Below are 22,783 nucleotides of genomic sequence, written 5' to 3' on the forward strand. Positions count from 1 at the left end.
CTCATCCAAAGAATGAGATGACATGCCAAATGAGTTATGAAGCCTGGTATTTTCACTGCCTGGACCTCAGATAAACCAGTGTTTGAATCTACAAACAACTGTGAAGCCGAGGGCAGAAAAAAGCAGCAAAACACAGCTGCTTGGGCCTGGCTGCAGCACCCCCTGCATGTTACATAACAGACATTGCGTAATTGTGCATTTAACTCAAAACACATTTATGAAAGAGAAAACAGTTATACTTATCAGAAGAAAAGCCTTGAGAGAGAAAAGGAGAAATGTTGAAAGGACACAGAAAGGTCTATCTGTTCATCAAGTAGGAGGTTCAGGGTAGTCTAGGACTTTGGAATGGAATGGAATTGCCTTAGAATCTAGAGGACTGGCCTATGCCACAAAAATGTCTCCTGCCTTCCACCTTTTTGTAAACAAAATTTTATTGAAAAATGTCTGCACTCATTAATTTAGCTACTGTCTACATTTTCTTTTAAACAAAGTAGAGGAAGTTATAGCAGAAATCCTCTGGCCCAGGAACCTACAGGTATTTATGATCTGTCCCATAACACAAAAAGGTGTGCCAGTTCCCGCCTTAGATGAATAAAAAGTTAGGCTTAAGCGCCTGTGTGGGTGACTATGCACAGGGAGCAGCACAGCTGCTGATTCTTGAACCTATCTGGGAATCTTCTTATGGGTGACGTGAAGTGGGGTGGGGGTCAGGGCCAGACCCGGGCTTTGGGGAGAGACAGGCCTGAGATGACACTGAAATGTTGGCCTTGTGCTTATTAGATCTGTGATTATCAGTAAGCCACTCACTCTTTCTAGGTCTACAGAATGGGGATACCAAATGAAGATGGAAAGAAAACTGAGATTCCTATTTCTATTTTGAGAAAACTAATCAATAATAGCTTTCCCATCTCAATCCATATTCAGGGAAGTTAGCAGTTTCACTGGAAGGAAATTCTTTCTGTTAATTCATAATAATCAGAGCATCCAAAACATTTATCTTGTTCTTATTAGAATTTTTGCTGGGAGCTTCAATGCAATAAAACAGGGTACTTAACATGAGACTAGGTCACTTTTAAATGGTGCTTATTGCAAGTTTCCAGCTTGAACACCAAGAATTTGAATTACTTAGGAGTCTTGTTTCAAATTTTTGTATGCTTGTCTATAGCAGTGATTGACAAAGGCAAACACCTTTCAAAGCCAGAATTTCCTTTAGTTTTAAATGGATTTTCACAAATGACTTTGTCACTTTGCTGATTGTGGGGACTCTGTACTGTATGCCTGCTGACTTTTCTGTTTCTGCACAGAAAATATATATAATTTAGGTCTTCTGAAATCACAGTAGGTATACTCACCCAGCACTGAAAATATCCCTGAACAATTAGGTTTAAAAAGCTGGCTTAGGGTAGAGCCTAAAGGGCCTTTGTTCCCCTCCAACCCCTGGTTCTCTGGAAGATGGCTGCTTTGCTGCAGGCCTTGTCCTGAGACTCCTGGTGAAGGGTTTTCCTCCCATCTTCTACTGAGAGCAACTGACCTTTTGGACTCTTTCAGTTCCCAGATTCTCTGATTCCAAGTCTATCAGAGAGTGGAAAGTTACACAGTAGCATAAAAAATTATGAAAATCCAATAATAATAATAATAACTCTGTTTACTGGCACGAGCAGCTTTGCTGCATATCCTTATCACAAGTTTCCAGTTTGTAAATTAATTCATCTGCAAATAGTGCCCTGTCTCCTGGTGCTATTTCAGTGTTGCAGTGCTGATTTCTCAAGGATTTAGGTTCAAAGTCAAAAGTTTTTTGGCCTAGATGTTACAAATAAGTAGTGTACTTTCTCTTTTGCTCCCAGTCTGTTCATCCAATCATATCCCAACATGCAAATAAACTTTAGGCAGTACAGATAAAAAGGAACAAATAAAGCCGAGTGCTGTATCAGAATCAAATTGCTGAGCCTGTCACCTGTGTTCCAGGAGCTGAACCAGAAATGTCTTCAGCAAAACCAGCCATACCTGCCCCACTGACTGATTTGAAGATTCAGTATACTAAGGTTAGTACAGCTTGTATGTGCTGCTTTGCCTTGGGTTTCCATAAGGTATGTCGGTTTGAAGCATAAAAGTTCAATTTAACTAAATTTGTGTAACGAGCCCTTTACAAATACAAAATAAAGCCTTGTTTAAAATGAAAGTTTGGGTTTGGTGGTCTAATCATATAATAAAGTCTAAATTTCATAAGACAATGTTTCATTAATTTATTTCTTTTCTTTTTTTTTGGTACTGGGGATCAGACTCAGGACCTTGCACCTTTGAGGCAGGCAGCGGCGCCACTGAGCTAAATCCCCAGACCCTCATTAATTTATTTCTTAGAATATTTCCAAGTGAAAGGAATTCCCTTCTTTGTGAAAGATTCTTGTAGCAGAGATTAGTGGACTTTAGTAAGCAGCGCCTTGTATTTAAGCAGGCCCGTACCAGAGAGCCATGAAGCCCCTTTGGAGGAGAGGATTACAGCCACATTGAGAGGAGTAAAATCAGTAAGATCCTTTGTAAAGGTTGGTTCAGAGGCTGTCAGATCCAGAAGGAACACTGTTGTCACAGTTCCAAAACAGGCTGGCCAGCTCTTGGTGATTACGTCCAGTTTCCAGCTCAAATTTCCTATCAGCTACTGTGTAGGCCCTCGGTCTTGGGTGGTTTTATTTTTCTTAGAAACACATAAGTTAAAGTATTGTCCTATAGGGAGACTTAATGTAGGAGTGAGTAGATGTGCTTGTTTGAGTTTTTTAAAATCCTGTGAGAGCTTGGTTCCCATATTAAAATACAAGTATTATATTTTTAAGAATTTTTTGATAACTGATAAACGGGTTTTGCTATCTCACCAAAACCTGGAATCTAGAAATGCCAAAGGCCTGTGATGTCCCCAGATCCCCTGAATTGTTTTAAAGTTTTCAAAAAGGTAAAGGAGTAATGGGTTTAATACCCTCTTTTCGTGACCTTTAAATTTCCATGGAGAGAATTAGACCAAGGTGTTCTACAGAGGAGCTACAAAGTTGTGTGTTAGATCAAGAAACTTTGTATTCTCTCTTGGGTAAAAGGGTTAATAGGGTTGGGTGCCCTGGTCTGATGGTTTCTCAGAAGGGGCACATAAGAGGATGTCATCCACATGTGTAGGACTTTAGATAGAAGGGGATTTGTCCAAATAAGTGAGGGCTGTCTCTAAACCCTTGGGGCAACAAGATACTGAGATAAACTGAGTATCCTGATCAGAGGGGTCTTTAAATGTACAAAGAAATTGTGAGTCAGGGTAAAGGAGTATACAGAAAACATTTGTTTTAAATCTAAAATGGTAAACCATGCAGTATCTTCAGGACTCTGGGACAAAATGGTGTACAGGTTAGGAACCATAAGAAGTAAAGGAACTACTGCCGAATTTACTAGTCAAAGAACTTGAAATAGTCTCCACTCTCCACTGGGTTCTTGAATGTGCCAGGGCTATGACAAGGCTTAAGGAGGCCTTCCACTTTTGTTGATTATGGGCTGTAATCCCTTTTTAGCCCTCAAGTCGCAAAAGATTGTCTTTGGTGAGGAAAAGTAGTAGTATCCTTTAAATGAATAAGTACAGGTAATGCTCTATTGCACATTTCATTTTTTTAATTTTTTGACTAGCCCAGACTTTTGGAATAACCTCTGTCTCTACTAGGAGAAGGCAGAGCCCTAATCGTGGGTGCATATACACAGTGATATTTAGAAGAGATCAGATATCTATCTCATCCTAGCAGAGAGGATGGGCTTTTTGGCCTAATTAGAAAGGCATGAGAAAACAGAAAATCGTGCCAACTGTAGCTAAAGGGCAATGAAAAATATGTGGCTTTTCATTTCATGATTGTTCCTCTTGAAGCAGGAAACACTGAGGACCCTCAAGAGATAACTCTTTAATAAAAACATAGCAGCAAAATGTAGCTTTTAATGATGCCAGCGGCTCACCAAGTGACTCCTGTCAGTCTGAAGAGCCCTGAACAGAACTTTGTGCTTCCTTATATACCTCTTTTTACATCTATGGAGCTAAATTCCATTGGAATTTTCCTGGGAATATAGCAAGCAGGATTTACACAAAGCACAGCAGTGCAGAGGGGGAGAGGAAGGAGTTCTGGCAGGACTTTCTGAGTCGGTTTTCCTCCTTTGGTGACAGATCACAGAAGTTGGCATGGCTACTCAAGTACATTCCACAAAGAGCATAGTTACAAGTTAACCCATAGTTGCCTAACAACACAGTTAACCCATAGTTGCACAGTTCCATGTGGAGGGGTGATCTCTCTCACTTTGATGGTCATATTGACTGAGGAAGGCAGGCTGGAATTAGTGGGAAACAAAGAACAAGCCTCCAGTATCAAGAAGGAGTTTAATCTCCCTCCCTCTTGGAATTAGAATTACCTGGGCTCATGGAGAGAGACGACAGTGTGATGTATAGGAGCCTGTGATGGATGCTCTGGGACCACTCAGTCTTATTGCTGAACTAACTGAAAGGAAAATTTTTTTTTAAAACTTAATTTTATTGGTACATTTTAGGTATACAGTATAATGACATTCATCATCAGAAATTTGCACCTTTACATAGTCTCTCTTGGTTCTTATATTTCCCTCTTCCACTGCCTCCCTTCAACCCTTCCATCCCTCCCTATTTACAATGACTTTGATTCCATTTTTCCATTTTCTCATATTAATTCCATTCCCTTCTTGCCTTTTCCCTACCCCTCCCACTTCCCCTTCCCCTTTGCCCTTTTTCTTCCTATTTCACATTATCTATTATACCTTTTAGTCCTTATTTACACTTTCAGTTTTTCACAGTAGAGAAACTACTCAGTATTTACACATGTGTCCTATTTATTTCACTTAAGAGTGTTGCCTCAATGTGCATCCATTTAGCTGTAAACACCTCTAATTTCTCATTTTTTATGGCTGAGTAGTACTCCATTTCATTAAAAAAAAAACCCCACATTATCTTTATCCAGTCTCCAGTTGATGGGCATTTGAGCTGTTTCCAAGTTTTAGCTATTAGAAACTATGCTGCTATGAACATGGGTGCATACATATCACTGTGGTATGGTACTTTTAATTCTATGGGGAAGATACCCAGCAGGGGAATAGCTAGGTGAAATAGGACTTCCAGTCCCATTTGTTTTTTGAGGCATCTCCATACAGATTTCCACAGGGGTTGCACCAGTGTATTCTCCCATCAGTGAAGTAGTGTTCCTCTTTCCCCATGCCCCACTAGCATTTCCTATTGGTTGATTTCATGATAGCAGCCATTCTTTCTGGGATGAAGTGGAATCTCAGCATTGTTTTCATTTGCATCTCTCAAATAACCAGTGATGTTGAACATTTTTTTCATATGTTTATTTGCTATTTCTACTTCTTTCTCTGAGAAGGGTCTGTTCATTTCAAATGCCAATTTTTGGATTGGGTCTTTAAATTTGGGAGGTCTCATTTTTTTTTAAGTTCTTTCTAGATTCTAGGTAGTAGACCTTTGTCTGAGGAACATCAGGTGAAAATTTTTTTCCCTTGTGTGTTGTCTCTTCACACTGTTGGTGGTTTCTCTTGCTCTGCAGAAGCTTTTTAATAAAAAGAGATCCCATGGGCTGGGGATTTAGCTCAGTGGTTCTGCAACCTGCCTTGCAAGCGCAAGGACCTGAGTTCGATCCCTGGTACCAAAAAAAAAAAAAATTAATAAGAAGAGATCCCATTTGTTGATTGTGCTAGTTCATTGGCAACTGAAGTTTTGTTCATAAAATCTTTTCCTACACCAATGTCTTCAAGAGTTCTACCTAACCTATGTTCCAGTCAGTTCAGTGTTTCTGTTTTAATATTTAGATTTTTAATCCATTTCAATTTTAGTTTAGTGCATGGTGAGAGATATAGATCTAGTTTTACTCTTTGGCAAGTTGAAGCCTAGTTTTTCCAGCACCATTTATTAAAGAGGCTATTTTTCTTCTAGTGAGTATGTTTGGCTCCTTCGTCTAAGTGTGTCTGGAGTTGTTTCTGCATCTTCTAATCTGTTCCACTGGTCCTCAGGTCTGTTTCTTTGCCAGTACCATGTTGTTTTTATCACAGTAGCTTTGTAGTATAGTTTCAAGTTGGGGATTGTGATACTCCCACCATATCTCTGTTGCCTAGAAATGTTTTTGATATTCTAGTTCTCTTCTGGTTATAAATGAATTTTTGGATTGTTTTCTATACTTCTGTGAAATATATTGTTGGAATTACAATTGGCATTGCATTAAATCTATATAGCAGTTTTGGAAGTATGGCCATTTTCACTCTATTGGTTCTTCCTACCCAGGAGCAAGGGATGTCTTTCCATATTCTTACATCCTCTTCAATCTCTTTTTTCAGAGTGCTGTAGTTTTCAGTGTAGAGGTCTTTTGCTTCCTTTGTTAGATTGATTCCTAGATATTTCATTTTGGGGGATGCTATTGTAAAAGGAATCATTTCCCGAATTTCTCTCTCAGTGAGTCTGTTATTTGTGTACAAGAAAGCTATGATTTTTGAGTGTCGACCTTGTATCCAATGACACTACTGAATCTGTCAATTAAGTCTAGATGTCCTTGGGTGGAGTTTTTTGTGTCTTTTATGTAAAGTATCATATCATCAGCAAATAAGAGCAGTTTCACTTCTTCTTGTCCTATCTTTATTCCTTTCATTTCTTTCTCTTTTCTCATTGCTCTGGCTAATGTTTCCAGAACTAAATTGAACAGGAGTGGTGATAGTGGGCATCCTTGTCTTGTTCCTGATTTCAGCATAAGAGTTTTCAGTTTTTGACCATTTAGTATGATGTTGGCTGTTGGTTTTTCATAGAAGGCTCAATCAGGTTGATATAAAGACTTTCTATTCCAATTTTCTGTAGAGTTGTTATCATGAATAGGTGTTGGATTTTTTCAAATTCTTTTTCTGCGTCTATGGAGATGATCATATGGTTTTTGTCCTTGACTCTGTTAATATAGTGTATTGCATTTCTTGATTTACTTATGTTGAACCATCCTTGCATCCCTGGGACAAATCTGACTTGGTCAGGGTGAATGATCTTCTTTAATACCCTCTATATCCTGTTTTCTAGTATCTTTTTGAGGATTTTTGCATCTATGTTCATTGGGGAGATTGGCCTATAGCTCTCTTTTTTGGTTGGGTCTTTCCCTGGTTTTGGAATCAAAGTAACACTTGCTTCCAGGAATGAATGTGAAAGTATTGCTTCCCTTTCAATTTCATTGATGAGTTTAAAGAGTAGTGGCTATAGTCTTTAAATGTTTTGTAGAATTCATCAGTGAAGCCATCAGAACCTGGGCTTTTCTTTGTTGGTAAATTTTTTATTACATTTTCAATTTCACTCATTGTAATCGGGGTGTTTAGAATTTCTATATCTTCTTCATTTAGCTTTGGCAATTCGTATGTATCTAGGAATCTGTCCACTTCTTCTGTATTTTCCATTTTATTAGAGTACAGGTTCTTGAACTAGGTTTAGATGATCCTCTGGATTTCTGCTGGATCTGTTGTGACGTCACATTTTTCTTTCTTAATTGCATGGATTTGAGCCTTTTCTTTCCTTTTTCTGATAAGGTTGGCTAAAGATTTATCAATTTTATTCATTCTTTTGAAAAACCAACTGTGATTCATTGATTTTTTTGTGTCACTCTCTTAGTCTCCATTGCATTGATTTCTGCTCTGATCTTTAAAATTTCCTCTCTTGTATGAGCTTTGGGTTTGTCATGCTCTTATTTTTCTAGGAGCTTGAGGTTCCATATTAGGCTATTTATTTGAGTTCTCTCTGTGTTCCTAATATGGACATTCACTGCTACGTATTACCTTCCTAGAACTGCTTTCATTGTGTCCCATAGATTCCTGTATGTTGCAGTGTCATTTTCATTTACTTGTAGAAACTGTCTAATTTCTTCTTTAATTTCCTCTGTGACCCATTCATTGTTCAGGAGAGTGTTATTCAATTTCCATGTGTTTGTGGGGTATTTGTAGTTTCTTATGTATTGATCTGCAATTTTATTGCACTATGATCTGATAATATACAGGGGGTAACTTCAATTCTTTTGCATGACTTAGACATGTCCTATGAGCTAGCATGTGGTCTATTTTGGAGAATGACCCAGGTGAAGCTGAAAAGAATGTATATTCTGATTTTGTGGGGTGGAACACTCTGTAAACATCTATTAAGTCCATTTGTTCAATAGCTTGATTCAGTTCTAGAATTTCATTGTTGATTTTTTGTCTAGATGATCTGTCTATTTGTGATAGTGGGGTACTGAGATCCCCAACAACAATTGCATTAGTGCTTATTTGGTTTTCATATCCGTTAATATTTGTTTTGTATAGTTAGGGGTATTTGTATTTGGTGTATATATATTTAGGATTGTCATCTCTTCCTCTTGGATTGTTCCCTGCACAAGGATGTAGTGACCATCTTTGTCTCTTTTAATTAGTTTTGGTTTCAAATCTACTTTGTCTGCAAATAAGATTGCTACCCCTGCTTTTTTCCAGATTCCTGTTGCATGGAGAACTGTTTTCCATCCTTTTACTTTCAGTCTATGAATTTCTTTTTGACTTAGGTGTGTTTCTTGAATACATCATATTGCTAGATTTGGGTTATTAATCCATTCTGGCAGTCTATTTCTTTTGATGGATGAGTTGAGTCATTAACATTGATGGTTATAATTGATACTGACTCATCCTTATCATGATGTTTTACTGTTGTTGGCTCTTTTATTTTTTATTTTCCCCCCTTTCCCTTTAGTTTCTTGCCTTGCCTGGTGGCTTCCCTCTTTTGGGCCTCATGGAGTTGTGACTTTCATTGTCTTTTTCTAGAATATTGTTTAGAATTATCTGGAGTGCTGGTTTGATGTTCATGAAATTACTCAGGTAGTCTTTGTCATTGAAGTATCTAATTTCCTCTTTGATTTTGAAAGATAATTTTGTAGGATACAACAGTCTAGGTTAGAAGTTATTGTCTTTTAGGGCTTGAAACACTTCACTCCAGGCTCTTCTTGGCTTGAGGGTTTGTGCCGAGAAGTCAGATGGGATTCTAATGGGCTTTCACTTGTAGGTTATTTGTTTCTTTTCTCTAACTGCTTGTAGGATTTTGTTCTACTGTTGGATTTCTGGGAACTTGACTATTATATGTCTAGGTGTAGATTTTTTTGTGATCACGGCTAATTGGAGTTCTATATGCCTCACTTATCTGTGTGTTCAATTCTCTACCTTTGTCTGGAAAGTTTTGTACTACTACTTCTGTGTGTGAACAGTTTTTATGTCAATTGTACTTTCTCCTGCTTTTTCATGGACTCCTGTCAGGCTTATGTTATTCTTCTTTGCATCATCTAGCAGCTTCTGGATTGATTTCTCATGGTCCCTTACTATTTTGAAGAAATCTCTGTTTTCATGGTCAGTAACCACAATCCTGTCTTCTATATCTGATATTCTATCTTCACTTTCCCTTAATCTGCTGTGAATACTTTCAATGGAGTTTTTAATCTCCTGGATATCTGTTTGAATCTGTTTCATGCATTTCATTTCTTTCTTATTTTGGGAGATTGTGGTTTCCATTTCTTTCTTATGCTGGGCATTCATAGCTTCCAGCATGTTTCTGAGCTCATCTTTTTTTTTTTTTTATCTGTTTGTGTTCTAGAGCCTCTAATCATGTCTTTCACTCTGCTCCCCATCTCTGTAGTTATCTGGGAATTTATTTCTGTTTTGAATTTTTCTAGAGCCTCATTCATCTGTTTTGTTACTTCCTGTGCTATCAGTTCATGGGGTCCAGGTTGTTGATTATCATACTTTTCCACCTTGTTTCCCCCAGAATTTGCCTTTAGTGAGATGGAAGTCTGACTTTGTGCCTTGCTTAAATGTCTTCTCATTTTTGTTTTTGGTACTGTCCTTGGTTTAATTCCTGGGTTGATACTTCAAAATTGCTTATTGTAAGTATCTTTGTTGCTTGTATTTAGAATCTTTATGGAATGATTGCTTCTCAGAGGTGTCTTCCAAATATAGCTGGCCTTTAGGTTTTTAGTCTCTAATGACTCTGTGGCTCTCTCATTTTCATTAAACCAGGAAAGGCAACTGATTAGAGCAATCAAAACACCTTAGCCCAAGTGGTACAATCAACAAAACTGTAGCATGAAGCACAGCTTAGAAAATGACAATTTGTGGTAGTTATTAATCTATCACCTTTAGTTGTGTGGATTAAAGCAAAATCAAGGACCAGCCCAACATATGTTTACAGTGAATAAACTCTCCAATATAGCAACTTTACCTATCAGCATGGGGAGTTAGAAGGAGTTGGGGAGGGAGGGATAGATAGGTAGAGGAATAGGGAAAGGTTAACAGTGAGGCCAGAGGACACAGGAAGATTATGAAAACTCTAAGAAATTGTTGAAGACAAGAGGAAAAGACAGAATGAAAGAACAAAGAGGAGAACAGAACAACCTAACAGCAATAGGAAGGCTAGAAAGTGTATTTACTTTCCTTTAAAACTGATGACAATTGGGCCAGGGATTTAGCTCAATGGCACCATGACTGCTTTGCAAGTGCAAGGTCCTGGGTTCAATCCCCAGTACTGCAAAAAAGAAAAAAAAAGAAAAAAAGAAACTGATGACAATCAAGAGAAGGAAAAAGAGAAGAAAAGAAAAAGAAGAAATCTGAATTAGTTCCAGAAGAGGGACAAAAACGGAGATGGAGAACAACATGGGACAGCGAGAGAATGAGTGAAAGAGAGAGGGAAAGAAAAGTGAAAAGAAAGTAGAAAAGAAGAGAAAAATAAAAATTTGAAGAGTAGAAAAAATTAAAATTAAAATAAGGGCAAAAAATTTTTTTTGAAAATATCAAATAAAAAATAAAAATGAAGGGTCTCCTTCAGGGTATGTCAATGCTGTCACAATAGAAAAAGTGGGCAGCAGTGTGCAGATATAAGTCAATTAGTCTCAGAAAGATAGTAGCAGACCCATGAGATTCAGGAAGATTTCTGGCTGCAAGTAAGAAGTTGAACTCCCTGTCCTCCTGCAGGGTTGAACACTGCAAGTTTCTATTGTAGGTTCCAGCTGCCCTTCCACTGAAGATAGTCCAGTTTCTGATGGGAGGTGATGATCCCTCCAACTTACCCAGTATGGTGATCTGGTGTGCCCTTTTGGCAGAAATTCACTCTTCCAGTGTGCTTTAGTTTGCATCAAGCAGCTCGAGAGAGGCCCTCTTTCTGTTCACTTCTGCTCTATCTTCTGGAGCTCAGGACAATGGCCTTTATGATCCCCTGTGCCTCTGTAGTGTGGAACCAGGTAGCCACACAGCCAGGAGCCCAGAGGTGGGTGGGGCTGCAGGCTAAGCTGGTGGCTGGGTGACAGGGTATGAGGACGAGCAGGGCTCCACACAGCCCAGGTCCTCATCATCTGCCGGCTGACAAATACTGTTAATATTTGCAGGCACAGTGAGTATATGGCTCTAAGGAAAGGTAGCATCTTTTCTCTTTCCCTGGCTAGCCTGAAAAAGCTGAAGGATAATTTAAATACAGAGCAGAGAGTATACACTCATTTTACTGAACTCAGATTATAATACAAAGGAGAAATGAAGGGAAAATTGTGTTTCTCATATTTTGTTTTAGTCATGCTCTCATTTTTTATTTTATCCCTCTGAATACAGTTAAATATTTTTCTTCCCTCTGTTTTCTCCTCTTCAATTTCCTTTTACATTTTTCTTCTTTAAAAAGTAGAAATGTTTTCTGATCAACATTTTGCTTTGGTGCATCAGGGTTTGAACTTGAGGTTGATGCCAGAGATCTACCTTGGATGCTTTTACATGTTTAACAAACCTCCTATATTCCACATACCCTTATTGTTTATTCATCCTTTTCTTTCATCTGTTTCTTTCCCCTCTTGTCCTCCCCCTGCCCCAGCCTTTGGTACTCCTTTAGGTTCCTAAAGTTGAGAAAATATTTACAACACACATTACTACTCCCTGCATGTTTACATGAATATTCATCATCCTCTTTGCGTCGACATAGCTTTCAGGGTTGGAAATCTACACAGGAAAAGTTATACGGGGACTCTGATTATCTTCTCCCTCCTTTGGAATATCTTAATAGAATTCTTTTGTTCACTGAAAATGGGACCTGTTCAAAGCTCTCTGACACCGGGAAAGTATTAGTTTCCCTTATAAGACCACAGAGATGCTTGCCTACTGGGCTCTGTAGTAGTGCTGAAGTGGTAAGTTGAATTTACAGGACATTGTTAGAGGGAATCAGGCTCCAAACAGACTCCAAAATCTCTTATTAGCAGATAAGGGTAATAGGTCTTTCTTTCACCCCTTAGTAAAATACCACTTGATCTAAGGCAGAAATGTTTGGAGGACATTGTTTTTTTTAAAAAAATGTATAGGTTTATACCAAACGTAGTAAGACATAATAAATGTTACTCTGAAAAGACAAAGTTTTTTTAAAAAAATATGACCAAAACAATAAACTGCATCAAGGAAATGGGTAGTTGCTTAACAAAGATAGTATGATGCATCTCTTTAAGTCTAGCATATCCAAAATTAAGAGTAGAAATCAATTTATAAATTGTCTTGACATTCCCATTGATTGTTTCTCCAAAGAAAATAAAACACTTGAATTCCAAGAGTATGCATAGACACCCATAATTCTAATCAATACTGTGAAGTTACAGTTGATGTTCATTGTACATATATATTACTCCAACTATCCCAAGTCTAAAATTCATAATTACAATTCATAAAAAATTATAAAGGTTTAATAGGACCCATGAATATTTTGCTTTTATAGCATCATTCCTTTTCCACTAACCTTGCTGAAGGCAGACAGGAAATTAAAGAATCAGGTTGTTTCCAATATACATCATTGCACCAGACTTAAAACAGATTTTATAGCTATTATAATAAACATTCATTAGCCTAGACTACTCTATATAACCACTTGTTATACAGGATTGTGATTATGCAAACACATACGGTCACACAGGAAGCTAGAAGGCAAATACAAATGTAGAACCAAGGAAATTAAAATATTAAAAAGGTAATTAAGGTAGTTCCTAAATTCTCCATCATCCGGGGACTAAAAATAATGGTGAAATACCTGACCTTTACAGCTACTTCAGTAATCATATTATCTGTACTGTGTTCTCTCTTATTCCTAAAAGGTTTACTTGTGGGAGAATGTAAATAATTCCTAACTCAAAGGCTACTACTGTCTACTGCTCTAGAGTCTTCTGATCTCATATTTGGCTTACTAAAATAGACACTGGGCTAATTTCATAGACTGTGGTTTCTTTACTTCAAAGAATTTTTGGTACTTTAAAATTAGTATTTCAAAAGCATCCATTTGATTCAGAATATAGTTCAAGCCTCTTACTTGGGGAATCAAAATTCACCCCAAACCAATTTCAATTTCCTTGTCAGGCCTTACTATGACTTGATTCAACAGGAGCTCTCAGTGTGGGGCACTTTCTTTACTCTGTTGTAAAAATCATAAGATTGGTCCTTCTCTTTGCACATTATTTTTCTTTTTTCCCACCGATTCCACCTCATTCTATCCTTCAAAATGGGTTCATTCAGCCCATCTTCTCTCCCATGAGTCTCACTATATAATGTATTGATGAAAGCACTTCTTTAGCTATTTGTACAGTCTAACTTTACTGGCTGATTTCCAGATAATTACATGCTCCTCTTAGATCAGTGGTGGTGAACATATGGCATACATGTGTTTGTTTTTCTTTTAAGACAAAAGATGTTAGTGTATGAGTTGTTTTTTCTAAAATAAAACCTCAATATTCAGATAATTGGAGTGTTGGGACATTGAGATAAATTAGTGGGTTTGGGGTTATAGTTTGGGCACTCGTCTCTACAAGTTTTGCCATCACTGTCTTAGATTGTACACGCCTGGAGGCAGGGCCATGACTGAGTCATCTCACATTTTCCTCCTGTATCTTCCAAAGTACATCTCCAGTATTTGCTCATTATTTGATGAACACTTTCCTGATGAAACAGAGCGTCACCATTCAGGATTATGGTAATACAAGCACAAGTTCAAACACCCTTGGATTCACAATGTTCTCCTGTATTGGAGGTTAGAAATACATAATTCAGTGCTGTGGCTGGTGATTTGGAAATATCTGCAGATTACTGCCTCAGTCGCATGAAGGATGCTACATAAACTGTCTTTTTACTTTAAATTAATATTCATTTTCACAAACATTAACTGACTTTAATCTGAAGAAGGAAATTTATGTACAGTTTATGTTGTAACGATTTTTTCACCCAAAGTGATTAGATGAAGGGAGTAAAACAAAACTAAAAGGTATTCAGCTCATATTATTCAGAATTTGAAACCAAAATTTAGCACAGACCTAAAAATAAAAGGACTCAAACAAGAACTGGAAAGTCTCACCAAAAGGCTAACAAAACAAAATCAATTCTGTATGTTTTCTTTTTATTCTGTTTAGTAAAACTGAATTGTAAAGTGGTAGAATTCTGAGTATATTTCTTACAAAATGAGACTTACAAATTCCCTTAGTTTAGAGAGATAAAGTCTAAAGAGATACAGAATTATGTCTTTGAGGGCAAGGGGAAGGCATTATTAGCAAGTTTTTAAAAGTTGATTTAAAAATCTAAGGCAAGTATAATGAAGTCTTTTGTTTTACATTGGAAATTTCATGGGCTGATATGTGGATATTTAACAAAGAAGCAGAATAAATAAATAAGTAATTATTGTTAAATAGTAGCACATAGTTTTAGAAAGAAAGAGTAGATACAATTGGAGAAACTAGTGAAATCTTCATGAGAAGATGATGTATTAATCCAGACATTCAAATACAAGAAGAATATAGCAAACTCCCATCTGAAGAACCTAATTAATAAAGATGTGGAGTAAAGAAGGGCATGGCATTTGAAACAGTGACAGCAGGACTACAGGTTGGAAAAGGATATTGGGGCCAAATCGTAAACAACTTTAAGTGTCATGCTAAGGAGCTTAAGGAGGGAGCACTGATGTGCTCTGAGGAGGCATTTAGACAAAAGTGAACTTGGTTAGGTGAGGAAGATTCTAGTAATGAGGTAAAAATTAAATTTTAATGAGGCAGACATCGGGCAGGGAGAGGCTAAAAAAGTACTAAGGAAAAATGTGGTATGAAAAATGAGTAGGGATGTAGGGATTATGTGTGTTCTTGAAAGAGAGAGAGAGAGAGAGAGAGAGAGAGAGAGAGAGAGAGAGAGAGAGAGAGAGAGAGAGAGAGATCAGGGGCTTCAATAGAGGGATAAAGCAGCCAAAGCCTAAAGATGACAGTGGGCTGAGTTTGAGGCACACTGACTAAAGTGTTTCCCACCCATCCCTGGGGAAGAGAAACACTAAGTGATAAGGGCTAAGGGTGCATAAAAGAAAATACAATTTAAGAGTAATTATGGGATTCTACAAAGTGTTTCTGATAGCTTATGCACTGCTTCACTCTGATAGGTGCTGCACCAGTTGGGGCTTTAAATTTATATTCCTTCAAGTTGAAAACAGATGCCAACATTTATTGTTTTTGAAGGATAATAGGGCAAGTTTTGTGTGCTTCGTCTCTATTCAGTTACACTGTCTGTGAATTGAGAATTTGATGGTGCTCTTTCTTAGACCCTAATAAGTGTGTCTTTCTCCATCTGATCTCTTCATCAGAACTATTTGGGACTCCATCCTTTATTTATTCATGCATGCATCCTTTCCTGTCAGTTCTATCCTGGCACTACCATTCTTTTGAATTCTTCGACAAATATAGGATGATGTTGCTTTTTGTGTGAATAACTGAATTGGTGTGAACAGGCAAATAGAAAGGTTTGTCCTCCAGCCCATTGTGTAGCAAATCACTAATATAGTGTACTCATGTGCAGAATGTATAATTTTGATAGACATCACTGGGAAGTTTTTAGTTTTCAGTGACTTGCTGCTAGCATAAAACTAACTTAAAACTTGGGGAATGGTGTTTTGATACATTCAGGATTGAACTATGGATGCATATCTTTATTTTTATATTTATTTATTTATTTATTTATTTATTTATTTATTTATTTGGTACCTGGGATCGAACTCAGGTCCTTGTGTTTGAACAGCAGGTGGTGAAACCACTGAGCTAAATCCCCAGCCCCTGATATGTATCTTTAAATATCAAGTAAGGATGGATATCTGAAATAAGATATATTTTATAAGCCCAGTGCATAAGGCAACATTCTTTTAGAAATGCACTTATCAAATATCTGATTCAAAACTAAATGAATTAATTCTAGTGGTCAAAAAGCTGTACTATATATTACCCAATAGTTACTTATGACTGCTTCATGTATCAATAATGACAAAATAAATAAATTAGAAATAAAGGGGTGAAAAAAATGAAAAAACTCTAGCATTTGTCAGAAACAGAATATAGCCTTATTCATCACATAACAGTATTCTTTAGTTTGGTTTTATCAGTTATTTTTATCCAATAAAAGGTAAATGAACATCAAATTGGTTTTTCAATGAAATAAAATTCAGAGGTGCAAAAGTTGAAACCGAAACATTATAAATGACACACTGATGGTTTTTTAAACTTCTGTTGTGATATAGTGCACATAGAATAATATTCTAAATTTTCGGCATGCATGTCATTGGTATGACTAAGAAATCTAGTACCTGTTCTCCTTTGAAGACAAATAAATTAGGAAATGCTTTTATGAAAACAGCATTTATAAAATTGTTTTCTACAGTCTGTATTTTCAAGCATTGAGAAAACCGTATATATTCATGAAACAAAAAAATCAGTTTATTGTGCAAACATGCGTGTGTATACGTATGTGTGTTCCTATGAAAAATGCCAGTTACAATCAAAACATTAATTTAGTTGGGAAAAATTTTTAGGCCATGTGTGGTGCTTCAGCTTAAATTCATAAAATCTTCCAAAAATTGGTAACTGTTTAAATGCTTTTTAATTTACTTTGTCTGTATCCCTACAGATCTTCATAAACAATGAATGGAATAATTCAGTGAGTGGCAAGAAATTTTCTGTCATTAACCCAGCAACTGAAGAGATAATTTGTCAGGTAGAAGAAGGGGATAAGGTGAGTTACTGAATTCTAGCTCTGTTTTATATCAGGTTCCTTTGATTCTCATCATTCTGAGCTCCCAAACCCCACTGAAAATTCAATAAATGCCTTAAACACATGTTTCTGGGCCAGACTTAACTCATGAAGGGCACTTGGTCATCAGGTAATGATGATGACTGTTATGGCCAAGATATTGTAGTTATTCCTTTTCTTATAGTTTTCCTTGTTTTTCAATGGAATAATGTGTAATAGATTTGTTATATGAAAAGATTCTACAGTAAATGATAATCACAAGTTTGAAAGAGGAAAGAAATCTTTTATTAGTATAAAATCATTGTTTTTCACTTGCTATATGAATTTTAAAAATTAATGTATGATTTTTAGATACTCTATTTTAGGTAATACATTGTCAAGTTATTTTATTAAAAATCATGAAATTAATATTAATGAATACCTTTAAAATGACAGGTTGAATGACTAGCTAAAAGTATAGTTACATTCTAACCAAATTAAGAAGGCAATTCTTATTTCTAAGTGCAGTATTAATTTAATACTTACAGAAACCTTAAGAGGAAGATACTATTTTTAGCTGTATTTCAAAATGATGATAAAATAGCAGAACAGAAAGGTTGAATACTTTACTCAAGATTGTATTGCTGGGCCAGGGATGTAACTCAGTGGCACTGTACCTACCTGGCAAGTGGAAGGTCCTGAGTTTGACTCCTGTAGCAGGAAAAAAAAAAAGATCTTACTGCTAATAAGATCTTTAAAAGTGTCAGGACCTAAAGCCTCAGTCATTATGGGGCTTTATACTTCTTTGAAGCCTTCTCAAATCTTTCCAGAAAGAACTGTTTTTTTCTATGTGGTTACAGAACATTGTATTTGTCTATAGCCCTTGTGTTATAAGTATATGGGTACTGGATCTTGTAATTTACCCAGTTACAATAAACCTAATATTCTGGAACTGACTCTTTAAATAATGAGCCAAAAGCTTTAGGGATTTAATGTAAGTAGAATGGGACTAACAATGGGCTCTCAGTGGTATCAAAATGAAAAGGGAAAGGACAAGAACAAATGGAATTTATAGAACAAAGCACAAATGTAGGTGGGAACCATTTTCACTTCAGTGGTTCTTTCAGGCTGTGGTGACTAATCCTGAAAACTGCTTCTACAACATGACTTAACAATAATTGGTAGGGATAAAAACAAATGTACATTAAAATGAGTGTTTATGACAAGTGTAAAAGTAAAACCTCATCTCATAACTATTTTCTTCATCTCTGAATAAATTTAATATGTAAATGTATGATCTGGGAGTAGCTGAAGGGTTCAGTCTTTCCTTACCATTGCCTAGGAGGAATTTGAGAGCTTATTATCTTTCAAATTGTGTACATACTCAGCTTGTGGGTCTTTACTTAAAAAAATTGTAAATGTCGCAGGCAATCATGTTACCCACCATGGTGATGTTGTTGCTGGCATGAACTATGAATTAAGCCTACCCAAGAGGTGTCTGTACTAAATGTGTACAAATATTTTTTTCTCATCATTATACTTGAAACATTATAGCATGACAGCTCTTTGCACAGCATTTATGGTATAGTAGGTATAATAAGCAATATAGAGATAATTGAAAATATATGTAGGTTATATGAAAATACCAAGTCCATTTAAATAAGAGATTTTACCATCTGTGGATTTAGGTTGTTGGTAAGGTGGTCTATGGAATCAGTTCCTTAGACACTGAGGGTTAATTGTTATTCGTGGAATATATGATAGTGGAGTGATGATTTGGCTGTATGTGCCTCCCATTTGATTGACTATGTCAAAAGGTCAGTCTCTTTAGTGAAGTGTTCTATCATTAGCAGACCAATGAGAAGAATGCTACGGGTGGATTGTGTATGAAATCTTTACATGGATGGACGGATGGACGGATGGAGGGATCAATATGGATGGCTGGATGCCTCCAAAATGACCAAACCAATGGAATTTGAATATAAACCTGGATTATGTTGTTCCAAACATATAAATTAGCTACCATGACTCTACTTATGTTCCTATAAAATTAAATATCAGAAGTAAGAGAAAGATATAATTCACAAGACACAAGAACAAGAATATCTTTACTTTTAGCAGCATTCTCTAAGGATGTCGTTTTCAGATGGCAGAGTAATTTGTCTTGCAGCCAGTTCCTTCTTATCCCTTTGAGGGGCCAGGAAACCTCTGATAGCCTATACTTGGCTGAAACCAGTGACAGAACAATGAGTGGAAGGACTGAAATGAAAGCTGTGTCACACAGATCTGTTTAAACACAGAGCTGCGTATATTTTATAAGCTGTGGTGTTCACAGATCATGCTGGCAACTCAGTTCCTTATGGTTTGCTTCTCTGTCTCTTTTACTAAACAGTGCTTTCTGCATTTAATTGGAAAAGAGTAGAACTTATGACAAAAGTATTGTCCAACCATAAATAATATGATTAATTGAATGCTCAAAATATAAACTATGTATGTATTTCTCAGGATGCCAAGCAATAAAGCCAGATATTTTATTGTATATATTCATCATTCCCCTAAGTTTTATAGTGAGATAAACTACTCTAATGGATTACTGTGAAAAATATTTCCTTGTAGCTGATTATACTTTAAAAAATCTCTCTTATTCCAAATAATCCTAGTTTGGTTATAAATACAGATGATCCACAATTTACATAGTTTCAACTTCACATTTTTAGCTTAAGTAAGATGCAAGTGCAATACACACTCAGTAGAAACAATACTTGGAATTTTAAATTTTGATTATTTCCCCCAGGCTAGCAATACTAAGCAGAACAATATCCTCTTTCCACTCTGAGCAGCAACAGTAAACCAGAGCTCCCAGTCAGCTACACAATCTATTTCTACACTGCCATTACTGCACAGCATTAAATGAACTAAACAGGCATCCAACATTTTACTATAAAATAATCTTTAAGGACTCTGAGCACACTTAAGGCAAGCTAAGCTAAACCATGGCATGCATTAGATCAGGAGGATGAAATATATTTTTGACTTACTGTATTTGCAACTTACCATGTGTTTATGGGAATGCAACCTGATCAAAAATCAAGGAGCATATGTATTTAAAACTACTTTTATTTATCTGCGCTTTAATTTTCAGACTTGTAAGTTTTAAGCTTCTTAACTGAATGCAGGCTAATGTGGGGACATATTAATTAGAGGTCCGGAACTCTCCAAGAGGGACCCTTCATTGTTAAATAAGATTCAGCTTAATTGTGAGCAACTTAAAAAGAGAATCATTTCCTCCTGCTCATCCTAATTCTCAAACAGAATTACAGCTTCTGAAAAAAGTTGCAACCTAATGGCCTGTGGTGTGGTCCTAATTTGTGAATTTCCACACAGTAGTCAGTCCCATGCAAAAAAAAAGGGAAGATGAGAAGAATGTTGGAATTTAATGTATTGGCAATTTATTTGGGGGAAAACAAACATATGAAGTAGTAATGTAAGGATGGTGATATGGATTGTAGGTATATTTTGTGGGACATGAGAAAGGGTCTGCACAAGGACCCATAAGGGAATGGAATAACCAGGGATGATTAGGAAAGAACTAGAGGGGTACAGCTGGTTTAGAAAAACACAACAGAGAAAATCACGAGGGAAGGCAACTTGAGTGCAGGCAATGAGGCAAATTACAAAAGGAGTAGAAAGTATGGTAAAGAGCAAGGGATCCATTGCTAGACCACCTTCATTCAAACTCAGTTCATCCAATTTTAGTTCCTGACCTTGAACAAATATTTCTTCTCTGTTTCTTCATCTGTAAAATGGAGAACATATTTGTCCCATGAGATTCTTGAAAATCAAATTAGTTAACACATGTAAAGTTCTTAAAACATTAACTAAAATATGGTCAACACTCAGATATTAGTAAACTACTAAAATATCGTTAACTTTTATAATGTAAGAAATCAAGCATGTGTGAGGTGTGAGGAGCTCATCATTCGAAAGAATATCAGCAGGTGGCAGTCCTACGTACTGTAGTTGAATACATAGAATGTGCTAGACTTGCAGATAATGGAGAACCACCGTCTGTTTATGAGTAGGTCCAGTCTGTTTGAAAGGGTTATTCCCATTGGATTTGCTCTGCCAATATGCTGAGTGTATTGAATTGAATTCTGTCTGACTTACAGGCAGATGTTGACAAAGCAGTGAAGGCTGCAAGGCAGGCCTTTCAGATTGGCTCTCCATGGCGTACTATGGATGCTTCAGAGAGGGGACGCCTCCTCTACAAGCTGGCTGACTTAATTGAAAGAGATCAACTGCTGCTGGCAGTGAGTATAACCAAACAGGATGCATAGGGAGAGCTCTCCAAAGCATTCACTGTTTGAATTGACAACTTGAGTGGTTGTAGTGAGCACTACTTGCACTCTACGAAAAAAGGAAAAGACTTCTTATCCAGCTAACCTACAGGTCTGTTGGCCCTGGGGGTTTTTCTCAAGTAGTCCTCTGGGTGATGTGAACTTCTGCTCCCATAACTGACTGTACAGGATAGGTTTTGGCGAGTTCTCAATTAGGCCAAATAAAAGAAATTTCTTTCTTTTATGCTAGAATTTTAACAAGCCTTTAACATGGTAGCACACAGAGCCTCCAACAAGGTAACATGCTGTGTGAATCTTCCAGAATATTGTACTAGGTTTCCCAAACTTTCTTGATCCAGAACTCTTACTGGAATTCTTACCTGACTTTGATGAAGGTACCCGACATGTCACTAAAATAAATTTTATTTCTTTTCAGTTCCATAATTGAAAGTTCTGCTGAAGAAAATTCATAGGTGAAAGAACCAGATGTTTTGCTTATGTAAATAGATTGGTTATATTCATATGGAATCCAAAAATTAAAAGTCATTTTTTGAAGACAGACTCTTGTTGTCTTGAATTCACTATGTGGTCCTCGAACTTGTAGTGATCCTCCTGCCTCAGCCTCTAGAGTGTCAAAAATGATTATTAAAACATCATTAAAAATCACTAACAGTAAATTGTCTCCATGGAGAAATCTTGTTTCAATTTAGATCTGATCAAGGAGACTCCACACTTCTCTCACTGGGGACATGTATTCAATTGTGACCAACTTCAAATGTTGGTTAGCACAGAACACTCAGGATGAGACAGAAAGGGAACTCAGGTTTAGCAGCTGGAATCTCCTACCCATTTTACCTAGCTCATGCAATATGACCACATATACATGTTATTTTAACTCTTTTTGAGTCTGTCTTTTTTAAAGAGAAACTTAATCAAGGTCATTTAAAATTTCTTCTGTGTCCAAAATTCTCTGGTGCATATTCAACATCTTGGCCACATATATTTTGATCTAAAATTTTTGTGGAATTTTAAATTTGGAAATCAATCTTTTTCAGACAATGGAGGCGATAAATTCTGGAAAAGTATTTTCTAATACATATCTGATGGAAGTAGAACAGTCTATAAATACATTACGCTACTGTGCAGGCTGGGCTGACAAGATCCAGGGCCGTACCATTCCTGTCGGTAAGGAGCATTGGGAAAACTCCAGGGTGGGGTCAGGTATGCAGCAATTACTACAGAGCTGAATAATTTCAAACTCTCCCTCTTGAAGAGGCCAGCCAAACACAGCAAAATTATTCTCCCCTGACATTCAGCCAACCCAGTTCTAAACTTGCAAATTCTAT

General features: G+C 36.7%; 1 protein-coding gene across 1 annotated transcript in view; it reads left to right on the forward strand.

Moving 5' to 3' along the window:
• The first annotated feature begins 1,836 nt into the window (after positions 1–1,836).
• The window catches only part of LOC101696832 (aldehyde dehydrogenase 1A1-like), a 57,910-nt gene continuing 36,963 nt past the window's right edge, over positions 1,837–22,783 (forward strand). Inside the window, exons 1-4 of the mRNA XM_087184107.1 lie at positions 1,837–2,042; positions 16,999–17,103; positions 21,270–21,410; positions 22,493–22,622. Coding sequence (XP_087040233.1) covers positions 1,980–2,042; positions 16,999–17,103; positions 21,270–21,410; positions 22,493–22,622 — 439 coding nt within the window. The 5' untranslated portion in view covers positions 1,837–1,979. The remainder of the gene's footprint in view (positions 2,043–16,998; positions 17,104–21,269; positions 21,411–22,492; positions 22,623–22,783) is intronic.

The sequence above is a fragment of the Heterocephalus glaber genome, unplaced genomic scaffold, assembly GCF_053883595.1.
Source record: "Heterocephalus glaber isolate CG9 unplaced genomic scaffold, H.glaber_assembly_v1.0 deba00001481, whole genome shotgun sequence".
In the NCBI taxonomy this organism is placed as follows: domain Eukaryota; kingdom Metazoa; phylum Chordata; class Mammalia; order Rodentia; family Bathyergidae; genus Heterocephalus; species Heterocephalus glaber.